Consider the following 27,194-nt stretch of genomic DNA (forward strand, 5'->3'; position numbering starts at 1 on the left):
CTCCATCTGCTATTCACAGCTCCTTAAAAATGCAAGGAATCTGTTCAAACATCTTGCGTTGCCATGGCTACTTTAGCTTTCAATCTTAGCCTTTACCACAGAATACAAACTTCTAGCTCCTATAATAAAATAACAGAATAGCCACAAAATTCTTGGGACACTGAATTCAGGCTTAAAGCTACAGATGACATACCAGAGGCTCTGTGCACTGCTTCCAAAGAGGCTTATAAAGTGTTAGAAGCAGGGTGCCATCTTTAAAGTCACTTCGACAATGCTAATAAATGTGTACAAAAATGCACTGTAATTTTTTTCTGCAAAATGCCTTACAAGTGATACTGCAATCGCCACATTCCTGAGAGAGTTACCCAGTATCATGAAGGATAAAGAGGCATTGAGTTAATTATATTTGCTTGGATTGCTGCACAAGTTGGGGACGGTTCCAGGATCCCCTCAGCCTATACTGTCTGTCCAGTGGGAGACAAAGGAACTTGCTTTCTTTCTCACCAGTAGCAGTAGCCTATCTTCTAAGCCATTTTAGTAATAGGTATCCACCGACTTTACTAGAATGACTAACACAATGAGTTAGGCAGGAAAGGGCTGGTCCTAAAGAGAACCAATGTACTTTTGGCTAGCATGACGACTGCTTGGAGTCAACAGGAGATGGGTTGTGGCTCAGTGGAACAGCCTCTGCTTTGCATGCAGAAGTTTCCAAGTTCAATTCCAAGCATCTCCAGTTAAAAGGACCAGAGAGCAGGTAATGTGAAAGACCTCAGCCTGGGACCTCGGAGAGCTGCTGCCAGTCTGAGTAGACAATATTGATCTTGATGGACCAATGGTCTGATTCAGTAAAAGACATCTTCATGTGTGTTCAACAGAAAAGAAAAATACTTGGTATCAGAACTGGCATCTGGTAAATACTGAAATTATGAACACCAAGCACGCAATGCAAGAAGGGCACTGCTTCTTTTAAGCAAGATGATTTGCAACGATATAAATACAATGCATAACCTTCTTTTTTAAAAAAGAACAAAAAATAGGAGTGCCCATCGTTATGGGAAATTAGAAACTGGAATATAAAATACTCCTTATTACAGTACACATCAGAGGCAAACAGCTTCCAAAAATGAATAAGTTCAGATCTCAACAACATGGCTGAAGACTACAATAAAAAAAAAAATGGATTGCCACTGAGCCTCGCACAGCTTCAGTAACTTGTTGTCACTACTGCTAAAAGGAAAGCCATGATTGGTTTCACTCTGGAATGCCAAACATCTTGAAGTTTTCAACAGTAATCGAAAGGAAAGACTGTCAGATTTGCTTTTCACCAGATCAGATACGGAAAGATAAAACACATCCTACAAATACCATGGGCCCTTCAGGTTAACCTGAATAATTAACCCCCATCTCCATCCAGATTAATTTGACAACTGATACACATTTACAATACAAGCACAATACAAATGGATATGAGTGAACCGACTCATCTGTATCCCTCTGCCACAGTTACTCTTTCATCATTAGGAATTCTAATAGATGCATTTCCCCACATCTCTAGTGCAAAAAGGCCCCAACACGGCATCCGACACAGAATCTTGGGGATCAAGCCTTTATATAAAACACAAAAAACAAACCCAGTAAAGTTCCACTTTCTAAACCTTGCGGATGCAAAAAATATTTTGACAGTACATGAGCGGTTTTTACTGAATTATTTTTAAAAACCAGAGAAATTCCAGTAGTTGGATGGGGCCACAGCTCAAAGTAAAATAACTGTTTTCCTCGCAGGTCCCAGGTGTAACTCCTAGCATCAGCAAAATAAAGTATCAGTGAGCGGGACTGAGAAATTTTCTGCCTAAAATCTTAAGAGGCCTGTTTTCATCTGGAATAATCTGAAGTGAACTAAATGAACCAACAATTTGACTTGGTATAAACAGCTCTGTGTTTTAGTTTGCAGACTGCAGCACTTCATATCCTTTCCTGCTTTCCTTCCTTGTGGCCCCACTGTTGCTGAGTTCTAAGTCCCAGCACACAAAAAAGTGGAATACGGTTTCTTTAAAGAAATCCCCAGCTGTATAATCCAAACATATGTAAGATATTGGAGTGTTACTTGCTTTCTTGACATTATTTCCCTTTTACAGAAGAGGTTTGAAACACTGAGTCTTGGAATATGCTTTGGGCACCGAAGAGAGCCTTCTAACACATAATGTCAGTGTTTGCCAAAATAATTCATGGTTATATTTGCATGGAATTAAGGCTGGTAAGTGGTATTTGGATCCCCGTGCTAATTATATGGTGGCATTTTGGCACAACTTTATAAACATGGAAGAATATCATGATCTAAATATATTTCTCGCTGAACCAAAAGTCAGTCTGTGACTGGTCCCAAAACTGGCTGATATGTTGTGTGTCTGTGAGGGAGGTCAGACCCGCTTAAGATGGTGAGAGTTGTTAGCTGTGGATTTGCCTTTGGGTCTGGATAATGCAAGAAGCAAAGGAAGAAGATAAATGAATAACACACCTGGCTTCATAACCTCAAGATGTAATCAATTTTAGACAATTACCCAGTTATGTTCTCAAATATTATAACATTTTAAACACGCTGTTGGGGCATTATTACAGTTGGAGGTGCAAGGCCCATCTCAGAATACAATACCAAACTCGAGTGACAAAAAAATGCCTTTGAAGCACTAGAATTCAATTGTCTTGAGATAACACACAACCACTTCTCCCGAGACGAAAAAAACAAACAACCCCGCCCCCCTAGTAACGGCCCCACTAATAGCAGAGACCAGGTTCCAGAGCAGTACTACTGCATTAATGGGATTTAATATTTACTAACCCCACCCACTCCTTATTAAAAAGCTTCCCCATCTTCATTTTTTCAGGAACTCCCACAGGGAGAGGTAAATCAGCAGCTACAGCTTTTCACATTCCAACTTCTTTTCTAGGGCAAACTCCTGAAATGTCTGCAAAACACCAGCCAAGCTATTTTACAACAAAACGGAAAACAACATGTAATGATGGTGAGGTTGGATGGTTCAGGAGATATTTTTACACACATTTCATTAGTTCATGCTTGGTTTGGTGTTTCCCTACAAGTTAAAAACCTCAAAAAGGTGCTTCTCATAAATGATAATTGACAAAAAAAGAATCACTTCAGGTGAACAGAACCAAGCTTGTCTTTTACACTTCCTCTTGTGCTCTATTAAAGTACTCCTGGCCCATTACGCACAGGGAAGGTTGCAGATCTGTACGTCAGCTGTAGTGCATGAAATTCAAAGTGTAAACATAAGACAATGCTGGAGTAGGACACAGGCTTTCAGGATTTACTTGCTCGCTTTTAAGACGATTTTGGCTAATAAATACTCTCCCTTTTCCAACTGCAAAGAATTGTGAGCCACAGCCTTGCAGAGGGCAGCATTATCTTCTGTTATTTAGTTTGTTCGATGGGGTGCAGAAAGAGCACACAGGGGATCTTGGAGTTCTCTTCTTTAATTAGCAAGGAGACAGGACTTTAGAAAGCAGGTAGAAGTTTGGATTAGGGGAAAAAAAGCGGTGAAGACTCAAGAAATCTCCAAGCACACAGCAGATGAGAGGAACAGAAGACAGCTGGCAGGCTTTGATTGCCTTAGATGGGATCTTGTTATCTTTCAGGGATGAACACGGCTTCCACAAGACTCCCTAATCCTGTCAAAAAAAAAAAAAAAGGATACCTGACTGTCAGAAGTTTCTTGCAGCATCTTTATGCCATGGAGTTCTTCACAGATGAACTGATGCATGTCAGTGAGAATTCCATGCTCTTCAATATTAAGGGCAGAGATGCCATAGAATGGGGGTAGGCAAGTCAGAAACAGATAAGGTAAACAAAAGTAGCCACTTGAAGAAAGTATTGAAAGACGTAACTGTGAAAGAGCCTTTCATTTTCAGTGCTGAAGTGAAAGAATGTTCTGTATTCTGAACTATATAGAGAAATCATGGGAAAGAACTTCAGCAAACTCCTAAACCATTTTGCTAGGGTTTGGACCACAGCAATTAATGGGATGAGATGCTATCTTATGAGGCTGCCACATACAAACTCCTGTTTTATTCAATAATCAACTGGACAAAATCTCTCTAGAGATTGTGTCAAAAGTGGTGACTCCTAATTTTTATTAGTAGGATCCACCATCAGAAAGTGGTTTCATTAAGGATTGACTGCAGTCTGCAAGAATGGTTTGTGGAAGGGAGGGGGGAAGACTTGCTTCTTCTTGCTAATTCTTCCACCCTCTTTGGAGGCACAACCTTCCACCTACTATTTGGGAAACACCCTCTAATCTACAAAAAAAAAAAGGATTACTGTGTAAGCCCTTTCCTCCAATAAAAAAGAGGTAATTAGACCAAAGATGTGTTAGTGCAGATGGGCATGTTACAAGAGATTACCTTTAAACTCAAAGATTTCGTATCTGATAATTTCAGTCATTAAATTCCTATTCCTCCAAACACCAACTCTAACTCTTCTACAAGCAAGAAATCTGATCTTCTGTCTAGGAAGCAGCATTCCTAAACCTTGAAAAATTACAGATTTTATTTTCAACTGTTCTTTCTGTTGCAAGGAAAGGAGTTGGGCAACAAGGTTTAGCATAGTTTCAAGCAGTGAAAGAAAAATCCCTCCTTGATACTTTTAATAAATAGAAAAAATTGTCCATCCAGAGCATTTAGAAATACAGGAGATGTATGTAGCAGTCTAGTTACAGTGAGAAGCTTTTCCACTTTACTGAGAGTATAACATCTACCCTTTTTGTCAACAATTTAGCCCATCCAAACAGATCAAGCTGATATCTTCTGTTTGGTAAAGAAGTAGATATTTAGGCCTATTCACCTGGAGCAGCTGCGTTCTTTGCTGACACAGTCATCATGGGAGGTTGTATCACCGTTATCCATCATGCCGCAAGTCCTCCGCTTTTTCCTTCGATGCATCATGCCTTCTGTCTCTGAGCTAGAATCACCCTAAATATACAAAAGGACAATAATAAATCTCAAACACAGCAATTCCCAACAGTAATTCTGTGATCAGTAACAGTATAGTTAGAATAATATTTGTTACTTCACAGAGATATCCAAAGTGTTTACAGAAGACATCTAGAATAGTTAAAATTATAACCTGGCCTCCCTTTATACAGATTCTTTATGGATCCCAGTTAAGTCATATCTGACCTAACAGGAACGCTAAAGCACAACATAGGCACAGGCTTGGGACCACCAGAGTGTTTTTGCAGAAGTAATGATTTCTGCCCATGCAGCTTGACTTTCTCGCCTCACCTCCTGAGCTGCCACCACAGATCCAAGGCAGACTATGCCAGAAAAGCTCTCAAAATCTGGGCAAAATTTAGAGTTTTATCATTTTTGAACATGGCAGTAAGTGGTTGCATAGTCTTCTACAGGAGACTGATCTTGCAGACTTATCCACACCAGGAATTGGACTAAACTGCCCCGGTGGAAAACCTGTGCCCACAAATGAATGAACCTTTTAGTTCCCCTATGTCATGGGTACTGGGGACCCTGCAGAAGAAGCTGAGCCTGCAGAAGAAACTGTGCCCCTGCCACCTGCACCAGTGCCCCTGCCTCCTGCTGGAGAAGATCCAAGCCCCCCTGCCTCGCCCTCTCGGGTGGCTCGTGTGCGTAACCGCCTTCGTCAGGACCTCAGGGATCGGAGGAGGGCGGCACGCTCATGAGCAAGACGCTCCCTGAGCCCTGAGTTTTGAAAGGATTCTGGCCCTTCTAGGAGTGAGGATGCTTGAGTCTCAGCAGGATCCTGGCTGCCTCTCTGAGCCAGCAATTAGCCCAAATAGGCAACAGACAGCAGAGGGCTATATAGCTGTGGGCTTTGGGAGGAGGCTTTGTGGAAGCAACTAGTCACTTACCTGACGTTCTAGCATCCACTTCGGCTTCTGACTTTGGCTTCTGGACCCCCTGACTTCGGCTTCTGAACCTCTGACCTGCGATACCTGGACTGTGATTCGGTTTTGGCGCCTTGGACCCTCTTTGCTCACCAGCTACAGACCTTGGACTGCCCCTGGACTTCGCCTGACCCGGCCCCAGTCCGTGACACCCTAGCCCTTGTTATAGCATTTTATACTACCGACCACCACATTTTTCTCAATTGCCTGCAGAGGTCGTGAACTTGGATAACTACATTTATAAATGCAACTCTATATAGAATTACTCGAGTCTACTGAAATCAATAGGCTCAGAGTAACTCCACATAAGACTGCACGCCGAGCCTTTTAGGCACCAAGCATTTATACTTCTATTTATCAAACTACGTTACAAATCATAATATTAAATCCCCAGCTCTACCACCATCCATGAATTACCTAAGTGAATCACAGCATAAATCTGGTGTAGTTTTTGAATAAATGTCTGACGTGTCAGAGCCTTTACCTCTGAATCCGAATCTGAAGAGCTAGAACTGGAAGAACTAGAGGAGTCACTGGAACTGTCGGAAGCGATGCCCGTTGATTCCTGTAAGTCAACAGAATCCGCCAAAGCAGCCAGCTCGGGATGTTCCTGCTTTAAGACCCTGGGCCGGGATTGGGGAGAAACAGAAATAATAACAATAACAACAATGATTATCCGTACTTATGCCGTTTATAATGCAAGCGAAGGACAAAGAGTCCTAAGCGAAACATTTGGAACAAATATTACTAGGTAGTTTGCGTTCCCTGTTCAGAGCAACATGGATTCTAAATTGCCATTCCATCAATATAACAGCAGTTCCACCGACAGAGAACATTTCAGTTTGTGAAGGATGATTTTTTGCCAATTCTCCCTCCCAAAGACCTCCACGCTGCTCTCCCACCATTTCCAATGGTCTACTGAAGAAGCCCAATTTCAGCAGGTACAAAGGGTTGCTGCACGTGTATGTACACAGGGGTAGGAGAGAGAGTTGTCTTATTCTAAGAGACCTCTGCCTACGCTGCATAAGATCGAAACCTTGGTATGGTTTCGACAGCCAAATACACAGTCAAAGATTTCAGCTACTTTTCGACCATTTGCTTGCTACACTGGGCTTCCATTTCTGTTTGGCATTAAAATTTAGAACATGATTCCTCATATAGGTTGACAGTGAAGGGATCTTAAAGAAGTACTCAAATTTATAATCATTTCCTAAAAGGCCTCATTATTCAATAATCAATAATGGAATTTGGAAGACTTTCAGCTCCAGACAGGATGCCTAAATATGACTCAAGTCCAATCAGCAATTGGATTGTGAATGAGCTATGCTACAGTGTAACTGAAAAAAAATCTGCAATTGGGGAACTATGTATTTATAGTGGGTGAAAAAAATTATCTTCACAAGCCCCAAGAGCTAGTAAGCGACTGAACGAGCACCTTATTTAATGGTTTCTCATGTCACGTTTAGTAAATGAGCTTCTCGAATGTATGCTCAGATTAAACCACATCTTTCAAATACATACAATATGGGTCACAGTGTGGTAGAAAGTGCCATCAAGTTGCGACTGACTTATGGAAACCCCGTAAGGTTTTCAAGGCAAGCGTAAAACAAAGGCAGTTTGCCCTTGCCTGCCTCTGCCTAAGAGCCCTGGACTTCCTTGGTGGTCTCCCATCCAAGTACTAACCAGACCAACCCTGCTCAGCTTCTGAGACCAGGTTAGCCTGGGCTATCCAGGGCAGGGTCATGTTAGCAAATCTTGAAATCCAGAAGCCTACTCTTCCTTCTGGATTTTTATATCTCTAAAGAGGCCAAATTCCTGCCTGCAGCACTAAGGTTGCATACTGCTTTATGGCGCTGAAATTGCCCCTTATTTAACCACCAAGCCGTTGGAGATAGTACAAACTAAAATCCTGCGCAAGTTTCTGTCTGTTCCTAGCTGGGTGCCAAATACCGCCATTAGATTAGAAGCTGGCGTCCCAAACATCGAAATGTCTATGTGGTTAAACACCTTTTGTTATTTTTTGAAGGTTCTTTCAAAGTCAGATGGTCTTCCCCACTTGATTCTTTTAGACCCTTTTGTGGGAACCTGGGAGAAAAGATGTCTAGACCATTTCAGACTTTGTGATCTCTCCCCTGAGTCCTTAGCAATGATGGAGCTGAGGGACGCGAAAGAACTTCTGCGCATGAGGTTGGTGGAGCTCGAACTGAGATCTGCCAGAACTAGTCTTTCTGCGCACATTTTCTTAGGGAAGCAAGCTAAAGTACTATCCCCGGCCAGTTACCTTTTCAATATTACTATCCCAAAATATCGGATAGCTTTTTCAAAAGCACGGCTCAACGCACTTTTTTCATCGGTGCTTTTGGGTCGTTACGCCGGGCGCCCATATCTGGAAAGACTGTGCCCCTGCAATTGCAATGAGGTTGAAACAACTTCCCACATTGTTCTGCAGTGCCCAAACTACAAGGACTTGAGGGCAAGTCTAATCTCTCCGATTCTCGGACCCTTGGTGGGCTGGCAGGAGGATGAGCAAATTGCCTTCCTGTCTGACGCTCATTCTGATGTTTCTTCTAAGATTGCCCGTTTCTGCTATGCTGCTCAGCTGGAAAGGAGGGAAACTGAGAGTGTAAATCTTGGTTATGGGTTCTAACAATATATGTAACAGCAGGAGTTAGGAATTTTGTGTAAGAGGTGATGCGTTTGTTGCTGTTTTGTTTGTATTTTTAAGCTGGTCGGATGACCGTGAATAAAGAACTAGACTTCTGGATTCTATTCACTCATACAAGAGAGGCAAGGAATGCACAGCCTTTCCAAAACGTACAACCTTTAACACTTTTGTCTTTGACAATATGCTGTCGTGCTTAAGGAAGCAACAGGCGGCTTGCGATGCCCGCACCTGAGAAATCACTGACACAGTGACCGCATCTCTCACCTGTACCATTTCCTTGATAACTTTGGCCTTCCCCTCACTGTCTTGTGCCACACCACCGGGAAGTTTGTACAGCTGGCAAAGTTCTGAGTGACAGCAATGGTTGTGTCAAGATTGAGAACTACATGCCACCAGCCACCTACAAATGCAACACCATCACACGTTATAGACAACCAATGCAACAGAGCGTACTTAGAGCGTCGTTTTTGAAAATGCATTCTGCAGAACTGCAGAGCCTTTCTGGAAGGAGCAGTGAATGTTAAAGAATCAACACCCATAAATACCTGTCCAAAACTCATTCTAAAAATGCCTTAAGAGGATGGTCACAATACATTAGGCCACGGCTACAATGGCAGCAGCCAGTCCCACCAGTGAGTACTCCGGATAGCCCACATACAGATTCTATGTTGTGAGAGTTCCACAGAAGAGAAATAAAGTAGGGGGGAACTGTTGCTTTCTCAAAAGGCCAGAAGAGATGTCTACGGGGCTTCTGCATTCTACAAAAGCTCAGTGCAAAGTGAGACAAGACCTTCCCCAAATTCTCCTTGTGCAGGGGACTCATGGATTTGGGCTTTTCTTTCATTTTATGCTGAACTTTTTCAAAAGGAACATGAATTGTTTATTGCTGTTGTAGTCACACGACTTTAGAAAGTGGTTTTAAATTTCAATACTAAATATGATTGCTTTTGAATTAAATCTGTTCAAGGTATACGTTGGTATAATCTTCAGTTCTTTAGCATTCCAGTTATAGACACAGGAAAAAACTGTGGATTTACATCCTTATCTGGAAACTTTTCTGTCAAACATGGAGTTGTCTCAAAACAAGACGCTGGCAATTAACAAGCAAAGAACTTGCTGTGTAATTGCTATGTCTGCTGTGTAACTGAAAGTATCATGCCTGAATAAGCAGTATTAAGCAGCAACTGAAGTTGAACAACTATAACAAATCTGAATTCATTTACATTCATTTGGAGAACTTCAGCACATCAGAACTCAACAGCTACTTGCACAGAAAGGAGGATGCTAACACACTGTCAGTTATAACCTATTTAGACATGCAATTGACAGTGGAGCAGGAAAACCGACAAATTCATCTCTCAAACAATAATGCCTGCTTTAAAAAGGTTTCATGGAAAGAAAATGAGGGCTGATGTCCCACTATGTTTAAAAAAAGAGACCTGAAATAAAATCAAATGAAAGTACTCTAAAGAGAAAAAATTGCTATAGCTATCTAAAAAAAATGTAGATCATTTCCCTAGCTGCTGACAACGCAGTTGTTGGAAGAGAACTATATGCGAAGGTGCTCACCCTGAGGCATGTTCATATAAAGACAAGGAGAAACAAGTATCAGCATGCCAGCTCTAGTTAGTTCTGAAAAGACACAGAACTTTTATATGGGGCTGCACAGAGAAACAGAGTTGCACTTCCCTGTAACCACTGTTCATTGAGTTGTCTTCTGCGCAGGCGCACATTGGGACTGCAGTTAGGAGGAAAGATTATTTTCAAGCTTAAAAACTCAGCAGAGAGCACCCTTCCGCCTCCGAATCGACTGTAATCCGTTTTTCCTGCCCAAGAAGTTGTGTGGTTCAAAGGGAAGGGTGCCTGTTTCCCTTAGTTCTGCCTGAGCTGCCTTAAGTAGCAACATGATAGGAAAAAAAATGAGAACTCACAGCGGGAATGTATGCCTGCACAGAAGGGAGGGAATGTGTGCCTGAACAGAAGACAACTCAATGAACATCAGTTACAGGGAAGTGCAACTCCATTTTCATCTTCAGTCTTCTGTGCAGTTCCACATTGGGATTTTACCAAGCTGTATCACTAAGAGGTGGGGTGAAGTTCTGGCCTATTATAGTAATAAAACAAAGCTTGGAGAACAACGGATGCGTGGCAGGAGGACTCAGGGCCTGCTTCTCTCCCAGAACCGCCCTGCAGAAAATCCTGCCCACATGTCTGGGCAACTTTCTTCTTCCTGCAGCCCTGGAGGGACCACCCCAGGCTTGGCTGGAACGTTTCTCTCCTCCAGACCCGGGCTCCTTACACAGATAGGATATCCAACTACTTAACCTCTAATTAGCTGGATCCAGGGTGTTGAGGGGGGCACCCGATGGGTATTTAGGGTGCCATGCTGCCCCTGGCTCTCCCTCTTTGGCCATCAGACAGTAAAGCATATATTTATTTTGATTTATATTCCACCGTCCCCGCAAACAGACTCAAGGCAGATTATATCAGATTAAAAACATAATTAATCAATTCATTAAAAACAGTTAAAACAAACTCTCCAACATCATAAAAACATACTGGACAATTCAATTACTTTCCAAGAAGTATTAAAAGCAATAAACTCCTTAAAGAACAACAAAACTCAGGGACTGATGGATTCCCTATGGAGTTCTATAAAATCTTCAAATATATCCTAGTACCCAAACAGGAATCTGTAATCAAATCTTAATGAATGGGTCAATTCTCAAATCCCGGGAAAATGCCTATTATAATCACTATCCCCAAGGAAAACAAAGATCTATCAAACCTCTCCTCTTACAGAGCTACTGCGCTTCTAAACCAAGACTAGAAAATATTTATAACAGTCACTGCTAATTTATTTTATTGCTTATTTTATTTCTTTAGACTTGCATTCTGCTCTCCCCACAAGTGGGCTCAGTGCAGATCACATCATAATTTTTCAAGCTATTGACTTGGTACAAAAATAAATACATTAATGCAATATTTAAAACAGCTGAACAATATAATTTAAAATAGGTAGCAACTGGTGTGGTTAAATCCCATTAACCCAAAATCTTTTTAATCTTGGTTGAACAGATTAAGACAATTTATTGCACTTTATATAAATCCAGATCAAATGGGTTTTATGCCCAAGAGAATCTTAGTAGATAACATCAGGAGAATGCTTAATATTATTAATCTTTGAAAATGCACACAATCTACACTTTTATTGGCTTTAGATATTTAAAAAGCCTTTGACCCAGTGAATATCCCCTATCTTAAACTTTTGGTCTACATGGGATGTGGCGACAACCTTTTAAGGGTAATTAATACAAGCAATCCAATTATAATAATTGCTTTTAATATGGAAAGTTGTGTTATCGAAATTAATCGTGTAAAATTGGTTTTAATTTGGCTAACATGCAAACCAGAGATTCAGTAAGAGAGAGATGCAAATCAAAGATTCAGTAAGAAGGTTTTGTAGTGCTGGAAGTGAAATTTGAGAGGTATAAGACTAAGTCATCCGCATATAAACAACTTTTGTTCAAACTTCCCAGTGCTGATACCTTGTATTTGCTCATTTTGTCTTATTGCCTCAGCTAGAGCAATCGTCCCCAACCTTTTTGGCCCCAGGGCCAGCAGGGTGAGGACACCCAATTCGGCCTCCCCTCCCGCCTTCTCCCCCGTTTCCTCCTCCCTCCTTCCCCCACCCCCCCGTGCAGACTTGCTGCCTCTTAAAGATGCAACTTGACTCCTACTTTGTTCTATTGCTTCAGCCCAACACAGCTGCCCAGTTGGATCTATCCTCCTCCCCTTTCCTCCTCCCTCCTTCATCCCCCCGCGCAGCCTCGCCACCTCCTCCCCTCTCCCCGCTTTTACCATTTAAGGCCAGGGCCATGAAGCTCCTCCCAGGCCACACCTCCCCCCCCCCCCCAAGGAGGCAAGGGCAGCATCCCTCGCCATTGCTGCTGCAGTTTTTCTGGCTAATCAACTGATTGGCACATGCCGGGGGAGGGGTGGGGTATCAGCCTGGGAGGCACTTCACCGCCCCTTCCCCAGCCTTAAAATGGTGAAAATAGGGGGGAGGAGGTGCCACTAGGGGGCAGTGTTGAGGCTGTGCGGCCCACTGCAAACAGGCAACGGCCTGGTACCGGTTCCCAGTCCGGGGGTTGGGGACCTCTGAGCTAGAGGCTCTTGCATCCATTTTACCCAGGCTAGCCCAGCATTCAGTGGCAGACAAAATCACCTACCTCTTATCTGATTATGATCACTATTAGGAATAAGGCCTGTTGTGGGGAAAACTACAACAGGCTCTAGGAAAAGACTCTGGGCAAGTGATACCCCCACCCTGCTGTATTCCCACCCAAGTGAAGGCATTCACTCACACCCACATTTGGTGTCTTCCCACCCCTCCTCCAACCCCCCAACCACCTCTTCCTCTCAACTACTCCCCACACCCGCAACATTTACTCACCCCGCCCTTGCTTTCTTCCCACCCACCCCGCAGCTGAAATAGATGCCCCCCTACATGTGTGTGTCCCCTTGTCTGTGGTGGCTCAAAGACCTGAAGCAAGCCCAGAATGCAAATAAGAATAATTATGGGGGTGTGGGGGGGCATGATGAGGGTCATGCAGATGTTGTGGGGACCAAAGCAGCTCACATAATTCTCCTCTTCCCCTTTTCATCTGCACAACAACCCTGTGAGGTAGGGTAGGCGGAAAGTCTGTGAGTGGTCCGAAATCATCCAGTCAGCTTCCACAGCAAGAACCTGATTCCGGCAGACCCCGCTCTGAAGCGCTAATTGCTACATCACACTGGCTGTTATGGGGGGCTGCTGCTCCCTCAAAGGCCAAAATAGGCCTCCTCCCCCCACCTTTTACTGACAGAACCAAGCGTGGAATACTATGGTTGCCCAGCAACAGCCACTGAGGGAAAATGGAGGACCTGGAGGAACAAGCCAATAGGTCATGGAGGCAGCTTCCCCAGACCGGCTGCCCAGGTGGCAACAGCAGGCTCTTGTGTGGCCCAAGCTTCCTCCAGATGGCTGCTGCCTGCCCAACTTGCCATCGCCTGAGGAGAAACAGATGTTTTTTTCAGCCAGAGAAGATGTGGCTGGGCCAGCAGTGGGCAGGGGAGAGGAGTGGACGCAGCCAATGGGACATAAGTACAGTTGTGTGGCGGGTGATGGGTCAGTGGTTGATACAATATGCATCACAGGCCAATGGGAGAGTTGGAAAGCGCCAATTCATGGGGCTGCCCCTGTGCTGAACCCGGAAACTGCAGCTACTGCAGAACGCGGCAGCCAGGCTGTTATTGGGACTCCCTAAGTGGGAGCACATACAGCTGAGATTGCGGGAACTGCACTGGCTGCCAATTGTGTACCAAATTCATTACAAGGTACTGGTTATTACCTTTCGAGCTTTATATGGCAGAGGACCTGCCTATCTTAGGGACCGTCTCTCCCCATATGTTCCCCAGAGGGTACTGAGATCTGGTTCGCAAAATCTATTGACAATCCCTGGGCCGAAGGAGGCCAAACTGAAAGCTACAAGGGAAAGGGCCTTTTCGACCACAGCTCCCCACTGGTGGAACCAATTACCAGAAGAGGTGTGGGTCTTGCATAGCCTTACCCAGTTCCGCAGGGCCTGCAAGATTACCCTCTTTCAGCTGGCTTTTTCTTAATGTGGAACCTACTGTACCATCATGTAAAATTGTAACATGAGTAACATCGAGACTATAGCACCAAACTAATTTGCTGGAATTGAACTTGATGGTTTTAATTAGATGGCTTTAATGTAATAATATATATAAGTGAATTGTAATATGTAATATGTTGTGTAACCAGTGTGCTTTTATTATTTTAATGTTTGTATTTTATGTTATGCTATGTGAGCTGCCCTGAACCTGCTTTGGCAGGGAGGGCGGGATACAAATTAAGTATTATTATTATCCGCTAAGTCTGCTCAAATTCGTGTTAGTTACATCAGTAACGCTGTCCAGCCATCTCATCTTTTGCCGTCTCCTTCTTTTGCTTTCTGTCTTTCCCAGCATCAGGGTCTTCTTCAGTGAGTACTCCCTTCTCATTTGGTGGCCAAAGTATTTGAGCTTCAGCATCTGACCTTCCAGGGAACACTCAGGGTTGATTTCCCTTAGGACTGACTGATTTGATCTTCTTGCAGTCCAAGGGACTCTCAAGATTCTTCTCCAGCACCACATCTCTAAAGCATCTATTCTTCTGCGCTCAGCCTTCCTTATGGTCCAGCTCTCACAGCCATACATTACTACAGGGAATACAATCGCTTTGACTATACGGCCTTTTGTTGGCAGGGTGATGTCTCTACTTTTTAATATACTGCCTAAGTTCACCACAGCTGTCCTCCCAAGGAGCAAATGTCTTAATTTCATGGCTACAGTCACCATCTGCAGTGATCTTGGATTCCAGAAATGTAGTCTGTCACCACTTCCATGTCTTCTCCTTCTATTTGCCAAGGTGTGATGGGGCCAGAAACATGATCTTAGTTTTTTTGATGTTGAGTTTCAAGCCTACTGTTGTGCTCTCCTCTTTCACCCTCAACAAGAGGTTCTTTAGGTCCTCCTCACTTTCTGCCATTAGAGTGGTGTCATCTGCATATCTGAGGTTGTTGATGTTTTCCCCGGCAATCTTAATTCTGGCTTGTGCTTCATCCAGGCCAGCATTCCGCATGATGTACTCTGCATATAAATTAAATAAGCAGGGTGACAATATACATTCTTGTCGAACTCCTTTTCCTATTCTAAACCAATCAGTTGCTCCATATCCCATTCTCACAGTTGCTTCTTGACCCTTATATACGTTTCTCAGGAGACATGTGAGGTGGGCTGGTACTCCCATCTCTTTAAGGACTTGCCAGTTTGTTGTGATCCACACAATCAAAGGCTTTAGAGCAGTCAATGAAGTAGAAATAGACGTTTTTCTGATACTTCCGTGCTTTCTCCATAATCCAGCGAATGTTGGCAATTTGATCTCCAGTTCCTCTACCTCTCCGAAACCCATCTTGAACTTCTGGTAGTTCCCGATCGACATACTGCTGAAGCCTAGCCTGTAGGATCTTTAACATGACCTTGCTGGCATGTGAAATGAGTGCAATGGTGCGATAGTTTGAACATTCCTTGGCATTACCCTTCCTTAGGATTGGACTATAAACTCATCTTTTCAAATCCTGTGGCCACTGTTGCGTTCTCCAAATTTGCTGACAAAATGTGTGCATCACTTTAACAGCATCGTCCTTTAGGACCTGCAAATATATTATCATCCACTGACCACTACACAAGCGATTTAACAGTGTTCCTAGGTATGGAGAGATACTGACAGGGAGAATGGCAACTGGGTTTGAAACATGACACAAACCAAAGTTGCAATGGTTACATGAAAAGCTTCGGCCATAGGCAAGGCAGCAGTCATTGAGGCCATTAATCCTACTAGCCTCTGGATTGATTGAACCTGCTAGAAACGACAGTGCGAAAAATGGAAGCACTAAGGCCCTAATCACCAAGCCTCTATTGGTAGGGAGGCAGCCCCTAGAAACTGAGGAATCCAATATAGCTCCAATACTGAATGTTGTGTATAGGCTCTAACCTAGATTTTTTCTTTTTTAGTAAGGCCTAGCTGGTGGCAGGTTTTGAGTGTGAATCCTATATGGTTTGATAATGGTTTCCTTGAATCTGTGACTAAATGTCAATTATCCAGAAAGGGGAAATAGTGCATCCCTGCAGACATAAATAGGCTACAACTGGAGCCGTGTTCCAGTTGTAAACACTCTGAGGGCACTGTCAACCCAACAGGCAACACAGTATTGACAGACCTTTCCTGCATAGTGGAAATGAAGGTATTTCCTATGTTCCTTATATATTTAAATACGAAAACAGGAATCCTGTAGATCAGTTATAGCAAACCAGGCATTGTAATTTAATAGATGTAAAACAGACACTCTGTTAACCATAGAAAAGTATTCAGGCCCTGAAGATCCAGTCTGGTGCCAAAACCTCCTTGGTAATTTCCTCATTGAGAAGAGATAGGAACTGAGGTAGCAATTCAGGTAAGAGATTGTTTACCATGTGTGAAACTCTTCAAACCCGTAGTAAAGAAAATTCCAACCTATAACCCCAGGCTACAGTAGATAGAGCCCAGTTAACATCAGTTATACCATGCCAATGAGGAAGGAATGGACATAACCTGTCTCTAAATGGAGCGTTAGGAAAACTAAACTGTTCTGGCAAAAAGCAGACTTTGACTGATGACCCTGCGAGTACTTGGAGTCCTGTCTGCTTTGATGCACTGCATCTCTTAGAGGGTAAGAGCCCCGTGGCACAGAGTGGTAAAACTGCAGTACTGCAGTCGGAGCCCTCTGCTCACGACCTGAGCTCGATTCCAGCGGAAGCTAGTTCAGGTAGACGGCTCCAGGTTGACTCAAGCCTTCCATCCTTCCAAGGTCAGTAAAATGAGTACCCAGCTTGCTGGGGGGGAAAGTGTAGATGACTGGGGAAGGCAATGGCAAACCACCCCGTAAAAAGTCTGCCGTGAAAATGTTGTGAAAGCAACGTCACCCCAGAGTCGGAAACGACTGGTGCTTGCACAGGGAACTTTTACCTTTTATCTCTTAGAGGAAGACTGGTGGGTGGAGAACGATTTTTGAGCAAGATACTGATAGCTAGAGGAAGAGTAAAAGTGTTGTTCCATGTGAGGAGGATACCAGTGTCTAAATGAGAATGTTATCTTGGGCAGGTAGAAGCAGGAGGAGTGACCCCTAAAGATCTTGCTGTCTGGTGGTTCTTTTTAATTTGTGAAAGGGTGTTATCTGCCTGTGAAGGGCAGATCTTTTACCCTATTTCTCATCTCTGCTGGCCGCGCAGTAGAATGAAGCCATTAGTGGCGATGGATCACTATGGAGGATGCTATTACTTAGACAGCAGAATCAGCTGTGTGATGTGCAGCATTGATTTGTTTAGAGTTTGACAGCTTCAGTTTGAAGGATCTTTGCCATATTTTTTTATTATCAGGTAAAGATTTCAAATATAGAGATATTTTCTGCCATAAAAACAATTGGTATGCTGCTACTATAGCCTGGTAACTTGAGATCTCGAACGTGAGGGCAACAAAAGAATAGGTATTCTGACCAAAGCCATTAATCTTCCTGCTCTCCTTATCTGCTGGTGCAGCATGGTAGGATGAATGTCCCTTGGCCTGCAGTTCTTTCATTATCAAGGAAGACGGGTAAATAGAAAAACCCAATCCTCATGTTGTACTCTACAGAGGCTTTCAACAATCTGGAGGTGGCAGACGCTGAACCCAGTTTCTTCCAGACATCCATCCTTGAACAGACTTTTAAACCCTTCTAACACTGGAAGTGCTACAGTGCTCAGTTAATCATCTGTTCTGCATAGAGGCAGAAATTCTTGCTTGGAGATATAGGCGTGGAATCCCCTATTTGTTCGAGTGATGGATCCAATGGAACTTCCGAGCTATGCTTGGAACTGGCAATTATGTCCTCCTCCCCCTCATCAGATTCAAGGAGAGAGCCAGTGCAGTGTAGTCATTACGAACCTGACAATGAATCCAAAAGGATGGTTCAGATGATGTGGAAGTCTGCCAGAATCTGGTTAGTCACCCCAATCGCAACAGTAGGCCAGAGACATATAGTAGGGATAAGGCTGCCAAGGGAACAGTGGGTACCCCTGCAGCCAGGTAGGAGGCACTTTAGGATCTGTATGAACTGCCTTCAGATCCGCAGACGGAACCAGCTCTGAAATGATATCACCTTCTTCAGTGGAACGTGTTGGCAAAGCCAACATTGAGAGTGTTTTCAGAGGGTCCAAAATGGGCCTCTTGGGTTCAGGTGCTGACTCCATCGGAACTGATTGAGAACAACTGGGTTGAGCTTTAAACTTAGGCTTATCCTTGACAGCCCTGTAGTCAAAAAAATTTTGGGTGGAGGGGCCTGGGAAATAAAAATTTGGAAGGGGGGGGGAGCGGAGAGCTTGGCTGCTTTTTCCCTCCAGTGGCCAGCCCTCCCAGCCCCTGCGCTCTCTCACCCCCAAAAAGGGAGAAAAAAAACGGGGGGGGGGGAGGTAGAAGTTCAGGAAAACACCACCACCGACGGTCGCAGCCTGTACATCTAGAAATCCATAGTAAAACACTTTGGTTGATGGATACAAAAAAAAAAGTGGATTTAGTTCAGACTGAGGTCTCTGTAAACGTACAAGGAAGGATATCCAAGGCACCTGCCCCAGGAAGGAGGGGGAAAATGGGAGGGGGGAGAACTCCCGTCTTGTGTGCTTGACACCTTAATAAATAAAAAACGAGGTGAGGGAGTAGGGCGAGGGGTTAGTGTGTCTTCTCTCCTGTGGACTGTGCAGCATTTCTGATCCAGTCCCAGGTGCTCTCTCTCACATGCACTCTCTTACTGTTCCTCTCTCACTCTCTCCCCCTGGCTATTACGTGTTCTCTCTCTCTCCCCCTCACGTGTTCTCTCTCTCTCCCCCTCTCGCTGGCACTCTCCCTCACTGTCGTGCTCTCTCCCTCACTGCCGCTCTTGCTTTCCCCCTCGCTGTTGCTCTCTTCCCTCTCGCTCTCCCCCTCGCTGCCGCTCTCTCTTGCTGTTGCTCTCTCGTTCTCTCTCTCACTGTTGCTCCGCTCTCTCTCTTGTGCTCTCTCTTCCTCCCTTTTTCTCAGGTCCAACACAGGGGCCCTTCAGAGGGAAGGAGGGGAAGTTAAACAGAGCAGCCTGCCCCACCCCCCCCCCCAGCTATGGGCATGATCCTTATACTTAGTGTTAAGTTTAGTTTTCTTTGCCTTCAGTTCCAAAACACTTTTAGGAACCAAAAAGGAAGGTGACTCAGGTGGGCTCAGAATGGGGAACCTATGGAACTGACACTATTGAGAGTGAGTCCAGAGGCCAATTAGCCAACAAAGTCATCTGAGAAGGCTTTCCTGAATATAAGACTTCTTCCAGAAGGCAACCTTCAGGGGAAAGGCTCTGTCATTCATAGCCTTTGGTGTGAATTGTTGGCACACTTGGCGGACTGCCACATTATGTTCCTCACCCAGACACAAAAAGGTAGAAACTACGTTAATCAGAATGGGCCATTCTGGTGCCACATTTGATACAAGATTTGAATTAAGGTTTTCATGCCATAGTTCCCTCCTAGGAAAGATGAACAACCTTGAGCACAGAGGCAGCCCTCAGGCTTTATCGAAGTTCACTGTGAGGTAATTCAACCCCCAAAGTCTTTCTTTTGCTCTTTTTTTTTAGGCAACGGTTGGAAAGGAAGGGTTTCTCTCAGTTCCTAACACTATTTTTATACTTCAGCAATAAAAAGGTGGAGAAAAAGTTGTATCTGAAGAGAGCTGTTGAAGAGAAGCTACTCCAAGTGCAGTGAAGAAAGGAGAGGGGAACAGGTGCCCGCCCCTTCCAACCATGCGAATGCTCGGGTGGGAAAACAGCTTACAGCGGCTTCAGGGGAGGGGGAAGGGCGCCCTCTGGTCAGTTTTTAACCTTGAAAAGAATCTTTCCACAGCTGGTCTGCCGAAATGCAGTCCTAATGTGAGACTGCACCAAAGATGGAAGACCAAAGATGAACTGAAAAATTACATTTAAACCAACCTGACTTAAAAATTCAGGCCAGTCGAGCAGTAGAACCACAGATTTAAAAAAGGAAGGAAGAGTGTTAACAGATCGACATTTTAAGCAATTAGTAGACAGATATTACGGCCTGCAAGCAACAATTAATTGCTGTTTGCTCAAACATTCTGTTCATAAAAACTACCTCCTATGGTCTATACTCCTGTAAGGATAACATGCTTAAACACCCAAGAAAACAGGCACAGGATCAAGCTCCACATCACCTAAAAACCTAGCTGTACGACAGGCTGGCACCCATATATACTTAAGATGGTTTACAAACTACTCTTGCTTTTTAACAGCTTAGCATCTAATCAGTATCAGGCAGGAAAGGACAATGGGTTTTAAACCATATATATAAAATGGAAGTATAAAACCTGTTTTTTTATTTCTGATCTTATTGTCCAGATCCCTCAACGATTATCTTTTTGTTCAGTACAGTATTTCAAACCAAAATAGAGAAGGGCACACACAATAATAGAATTCATGATTGTTCCAGTTTTGAAGGCTATCTAGCTCTAAAGAGGCTTCATATCAAATGCAAGAGATCCATTTCTAAACTGTCTTCTGCAGCCCTGTTATTATTATTTTTTAAATAAAGATCAAGAAAGGCAAATTTGCAGGCATCCCTATTTCAGAACATTGGTGCTTTTGTAACATTGGGGGGGGGGGGAAATTAGTAAACACAATCCTTGAATACCCTTTATTTAGTGAAAATAAAGAGAAACGGGTAACCCTTTAGAGAAGAATGTCTGAGTAATGGTCAAAGTTATTCCTTTCTTTTGCAGGATAAGGATCTGAATATTATTAAGTCCTTGGCCTTTTTTTAAAATAACGACAGAATAAAAAAATTAACAATTAAATCAGAAGGAAAAAAAGATTTTCTCCCGCTCTCTTTAAATTAGTGTGGTTAGGCTTAAGGCTTTGGCTAATAAAGCCATAACAGTTTTTGGACTGAGAGGAGAAAATTAACTGAACATGCACATTTCTCATGATAAGTTCAGGGCTTTTTTTCTGCTGGAGCCCACTGGAGCACAGCTCCACCTCCGGCTGGCCCAACAAATGCCAAGGCTCAGGCCCAGACAGCGATCCTTGGCTTGGCATTGGTGCCCAACCCCAGCACCTTTCTGCTCCACCCCTCCACCTGCCCTGCCATCCCCTCCTTCCACACCCAGGCCCCACTGCAGCCCAGCTCACACCCCAGGGAAAGGAGAGGAAATGGTGGGGAAGGGTCTCACTTGGCTGCTACCACCACGCCTCTCAGTCACTCGCCTGCTCTTACACAAAGCATACCCATTGCCGGCCTCCCTCTCATGAGCCTTCTCACTCACTCGGCTGCTATCGTTGCCACGCCTCTCACTCAGTTGCCCACTCCCACACACTGCCAGCCACCCTCTCTTGAGCCTTCTCATCACTGCTGCTGGTGCTATGGCTGCCTCTGTGCCTTGAACTGCTAGCCACGCTGCAAGAACAAAGGCTCCTGCCAATGGGATGTGTGGCTGATTCTTCCCCCCGCCCCATACCTGTGGGACTGAAGGAAGTGGAAATCAGCAAAGCTACTACATTGGCATGAATCAGAATCAGAATCTCCATCTGCTGCTTTCAAAGACAAAGCTGCCTGCTGTGATGGACTCAGGCCCTTAGCCTGAGTAGCTGAGACCTCCAGGTGGGACATCCTGAGGATCTACTGGCTAAAATTTAGAAACTTCAATGGCTCCAGGCCAGTTTTGTCAGGAATCTTGGAGGGTTAAAAAAATATACTGGTGTTTTGGTTTTTTTTGTTGCCATGTAGAATAGCTATCACTGGGGTAGGGTGGGATTTGTGAATTGTTTGCATTGTGCAGGGGGGGTTGGACTTACAGGACCATGACCATATTAGTATTATTCATAAACACGTGGGAACACCTGAGGCTGTCTTCTACTGAATCAGACCCTCAGCCCATCAAAGTCAGTATATGTGTTCAGACCACCAGAGGTTCTCCAGGGTTTCATGAGGGGAAAGTTCCTAGATTTAATTCTCAGCATCTCCAGTTAGATAGACCTGGCTAGGGATCCCCATTTAAAGAGTCACTTAATTTCTTCATTGGTGTGTGTGTGTGTGTGGGGGGGAGGAATAAGATGCCAAGCCAGGCTCTAAGCGGGGATGCCAGACTCCAGTTCATGGTGTGGGTGTGCTTTTCTTGAATTATTTTGACTGTTGCTGCTTTGGAGACGGCAGTTTATTTCCCCCTCCCCCCCCACGTTTTGAGCTTAGTGCCTTATCAGCTGCCTCAAGGACACAAGGTGATGGTGGGAATCAAAACAAAGAGTGCCAATAGGTTTAAAAAATGCAGTTATCAGTACATGATATTGAGAAAGGGGTTTCTGGTATCAACAGATATAGACATTTTTTGGACAAATTGAATGTTATCATGCATCCCCTCTGGTGAGCATGAAAGGGGATTTTCCCAGATTCGGCAAGGTGGGCGTGGCAGAATGACGGCACTTCCAGTCATGGCGGGGGATGTGGCCTAAGATACAAATGAGCACCAAAGACAGGATGAAAGTGTGTCATCTGGAAACCGTAAGAAAGCAAAACAGACTATGAAAATTTTGGGGGCATAAAGTCCCTGCATCTATAACTGCCAACAGACTAGAACAAACTAACTCAACCATTTTCAGTTCTTTAATACACATCCAGCTCATTTTACAGATTTGTGCATGCAAAAGCAGTAAATCTGTGGTATAATTGCTAGAATTTCCTGAATAAGAAGTAACATCATCTTCTTCATTAACCACACATTTTATTTATTTATTTATTACTTTAAATTGCTATCCCGCCCTCTCCGCAAGCGGACATACTTGAATGAGGTAGACCATTCATGTACTCTAGGACACCAGGTTACTACTTAATCCAAACTCATGCATATTATTGGGGTTTGTAGAATCTTTCGGGCTCAAATGCCGTGTTCTACTGGAGAAAGTTTTTCTTCCAGACGTTTCGTTCTCAGCTGCGGAGAACATCCTCAGTGGCGTTGCAGCCGGAGCACTCAATGCACAGCAGCCAAGAAGGTCAGAGCGCCTGCTCCGGCTGCAACGCCACTGAGGATGTTCTCCGCAGCCGAGAACGAAACGTCTGGAAGGAAAACTTTCTCCAGTAGAACACGGCACTTGAGCCCGAAAGATTCTACAAACCCTAATGATGTTACCAGCCGTGAAAACCTGAAATCTCTGATAATCATGCATATTAATTTGGCTCCTCCACAGATCCTCAAACTGGCTCTGTTGAGTAGCCGGAACAGTGCAGCCACCAGAAGGGAAAAGAGGTAGTAGCAGCAGCAGAGCCACCTGGGGGTGTAGCTGCGGCAATAATTACAACTGTGCTTGCACTTGCTTATCTGTATGTCTCCCCTACCCCACTACTAGAACCCGGTATCATTGCTTCGGCTCCTACTTGACAGAATCCTTTCTCTGGGCTTCTACCCATGTTCCACCCATGTACCAGACTTTCAGAAAAAAAAGCTGTCAGTCCTGATGGTGAGTTTTAAAAACGTAACCGGACACAAAAATTGCTCCGCCAAGATCAAGTTTGGAACAAAACTGAAGCAAGGGTACAGATGCGTACCTTGGGGCACAGTCTTTATACACACACATATATATCTCGCACACACATATAACACACACATTTTCCAGGAGGATCAAAGAGAAGCTGGATCTTTCAGCTGATTCCCAAGTGACTAATTTTAAGAGCAGGATTAAGCAGAATCAGTCTCTTCACTTTCATTTTCTACCTCCACTTTAGCTAAACTCTCAAAGCAGCCTAAACGCTCCCTGCTACTGTACAGCTAAGCTGCCTGCTACACAGGACACGTCATTCCTGGTCTTTTCTTCTTAATCTTTAAATATTCCATTCCCCTCCACTTCAGTTTCCTTCCCAAGTATGTTACCTTATTCCAAGGTTAGCCTGCTGTACATAAGCCACGCATCCTCTTCGTTAAACATACAAAGGGATGGTGTAACATATTTTGAAAAGCGAGGAGTGCGCACACAGGCTTGAGGACACAAAGTGTATTTTTCTACAGTTTCATTTCACTTACAAAGAAGTCAGCAACTGAACATACCTGGTACAAAGACGGTTTCTCCCGGTTTTTGCACAATTTCCAAAGGCTTGAACTCGGGAGGCCAAGTGGGAAGCTGGGTTCTGGGATATATTATTCTGAACCAAGTGATGGCTTCATCTTGCTGGTTCCCTCCTTCTTCACGGGTCACTTTAATCAGCTCTCTTGGAGTACTAGTAGGAAAGAGGCACCAACGCTTGTGCCCTTGGACCAAGGCATTCCAGGCACTGGTTCCTAAAGGGTCAATGTGAATTCCCGTTCCTGATCGAGGTGGCCCCATCACAAACCATCTGTGTAAGAGGGAATTCCATCAGGTTACAAAAGATTCAACTATTTTCTCTCCTAGTTCTAAAGTGGTCTCAAATATTTCTAAAGTGGTCTCAAATACTTGTTTCATATTTTACATTCAAGTTAGGTAGGAAGACTTTGGAAACAAAACATAAGCATATAAGGAGCTGTTTCAGAGTTGGGACCATTGGTTCATCTAGCCCTGTTCTGCCTATTTTAACTGGCAGATGCTCTTTAAGGTTTTGAGAAGAGGCTAGCCAACTCCCTTTTAACCGTAAGTGCTTAAGAAGCTAAACCTGAGGCATTCAACATACAAATTATATGCTCAGCTGCTGACCTATGGCCCCTCCATGCAGAAAGGGTGGGAATAAAACTGAAAGGATGCCAGCAGAGTTTGACAGTGTCAAGGAGTCTACAGAAGACACGGCAGTTTCCTTAAAAAGTGCAAATCCTGTCCAAATGAAGGAAAGGAAAGGTCCCCTGTGCAAGCACCAGTCGTTTCTGACTCTGGGGTGATATTGCTTTCACGTTTTCATGGCAGACTTTTTATCGGGTGGTTTGCCATTGCCTTCCCCAGTCATCTACACTTTTCCCCCAGCAAGCTGGGTACTCATTTTACAGACCTCAGAAGAATGGAAGGCTGAGTCAACCTCAAGCCAGCTATCTGAAAACCCAGCTACCGCTGGGGATCGAACTCAGGTCATGAGCAGAGCTTAGGACTGCAGTACTGCAGCTTTAACACTCTGCGCCATGGGGTCCAAATGAAACCCACCCACCCAAATTTTAGTAATGAACCATAAACTGACAATAAAGCTAAACAAATCAAAAGCAGAAACCAAGCCAGAAAGGCAGCTGAGCCATGAAACAACAAAGGCAACCCCCCCCCCCCCCCATGCACACACACAAAACCCCCAAAGGGATACAGGAAAATTGCAGAAGGTTGTTTCATGCCCATCTCTTTCCTGAAAGAAGATGTTGGAGATATAACCACACATCAAACAAGCAGAATTTAATCAAGAGGAAGGCTGCCGGCTGATCAAAAAAGCAGAGGCAGTGACAGAGAGGAGAAATTGGGGGGAGGGGTGTTAATAGGATTAGGACCCGCGGAATAACTTTCCAGCAACACTGATGCTGGCAGAGCTGAGAAAGGGCTACATCTGTATGGGAGGAAGAAAGAACTCTCCCCTTCCCCATGGTCCGTACCCTCTGACTGCTCCATTATTTAGTTTGGCCCTAAAACAAACTAACAACACCAAACAGAATGGAGGGGGGAGGGAGGGTTAATACCAAACACTTCATCTAGTAAATGGAAATTGGGTGTTTTTTTTAAAACAAATCTCTCGTTTGAACTTGGTTGATGCTTTCATATGGTAGGTATCTGTAACTGTATTTTTATAATTTTATTTTACAGAATTTTACAAAATATAAAATATTCAGTTTTTAAAAATAACATCATAAGGTATATATAATAACAGAAAGTACATACAATTACAACAACAGAGCCAAAGGACAGTTTACATGTACATTCTTAATAGAAAGCTAAATATTGAATATCTCCAGGGGATCATTTGTTCTGATGTCATGTGTTTTTCTAAAAACTCAAAGGGAACCATTTCCCCAGGAAACAAGACTGATACGTTGGGTTCTCAGCAACTAAAATTTGATCAGAAATCTTTTTCATGGCCAAATACTCCCAATCTTTTCGTAACCATTGATTTATTGAGGGAATGGTTTGTTTTTCAGTATTGTGCTAATAAAGATTAGGCTGCTACCAGTATTACAGATATTGTTTCTTTTCTCATTTTTGAAACTGCACCATCCTCCCACAGATTCAGTAACATGATTTCGGGACAAAGTGGAACCTTATAGTTTGTAATATTTTTTTTTTTATCATGTGCAGTATTCTTTTTCATAAAACTTGAATCCTTGGACAATCCTACTAACAATGATAAAACATGTTGGTCTGACTGCAGCCCTTCCCATAAAGAGAGTTCAGGGATGATTTAATAAAGTGTAATTCTGAAAGGGTCAGATACCACCTGGTGAGCACTTTATAGAATTGTAATTTGATATTAACAGTACTTGCAATAAACACATTAGATGTCCAGATGTTGTTCCACTAACTCTCAGTAAAAGCCCTACCTGTTGTCATTTGATTTGGTATGAGGTTACCGATGCTCAATGCTTATGACTTAATAGTTTATAAATGATGGTAATGAGCCCTTTATGTTGTTATCTTTTAACAAACTTCCAAAGACTGTGAGATCTCTGCTAAGAGACGATTTAATACCTGTATTATTTAACAAATGTTGCATTTCTAGCTATTAGAAGCAGGATATATTTACCTTCTATTTCACCTCCAATTAAGCCTTATCTGTATTTTGACCATTATGTGAGATATCACATAGTCTATATTTTTTTCTTTCTGCAAAAGTTAGAGTTATTAGAGTCTTTAACAGGAATGAACCCTATGAAAGATGTTCTGGAGAAATACCTGATGCAAGTAAAACGTATTATCATGTGTTTAAAGACAAAACAGAATAATTAAAGCCCATGTTGCTATTTAATCTTG

The 27,194-nt window shown here is 43.5% G+C and overlaps 1 protein-coding gene across 2 annotated transcripts in view; it reads right to left on the reverse strand.

Moving 5' to 3' along the window:
* Nucleotides 1-2,315: 2,315 nt before the first annotated feature.
* Nucleotides 2,316-27,194, reverse strand: part of JMJD6 (jumonji domain containing 6, arginine demethylase and lysine hydroxylase) — a 29,755-nt gene continuing 4,876 nt past the window's right edge. Inside the window, exons 3-7 of one of the 2 annotated variants that reach the window (XM_060253494.1) lie at nt 24,338-24,624; nt 8,863-8,998; nt 6,418-6,556; nt 4,856-4,983; nt 2,316-2,469 (exon numbers count right to left, since the gene is read on the reverse strand). In XM_060253494.1, coding sequence (XP_060109477.1) covers nt 2,418-2,469; nt 4,856-4,983; nt 6,418-6,556; nt 8,863-8,998; nt 24,338-24,624 — 742 coding nt within the window. In that variant the 3' untranslated portion in view covers nt 2,316-2,417. Of the gene's footprint in view, nt 2,470-3,309; nt 3,685-4,855; nt 4,984-6,417; nt 6,557-8,862; nt 8,999-24,337; nt 24,625-27,194 lie in introns of those variants that run through there. The other variant, XM_060253495.1, reaches the window with a different exon arrangement.

Source organism: Heteronotia binoei, chromosome 13 (genome assembly GCF_032191835.1).
Source record: "Heteronotia binoei isolate CCM8104 ecotype False Entrance Well chromosome 13, APGP_CSIRO_Hbin_v1, whole genome shotgun sequence".
Classification (NCBI taxonomy): Eukaryota; Metazoa; Chordata; class Lepidosauria; order Squamata; family Gekkonidae; genus Heteronotia; species Heteronotia binoei.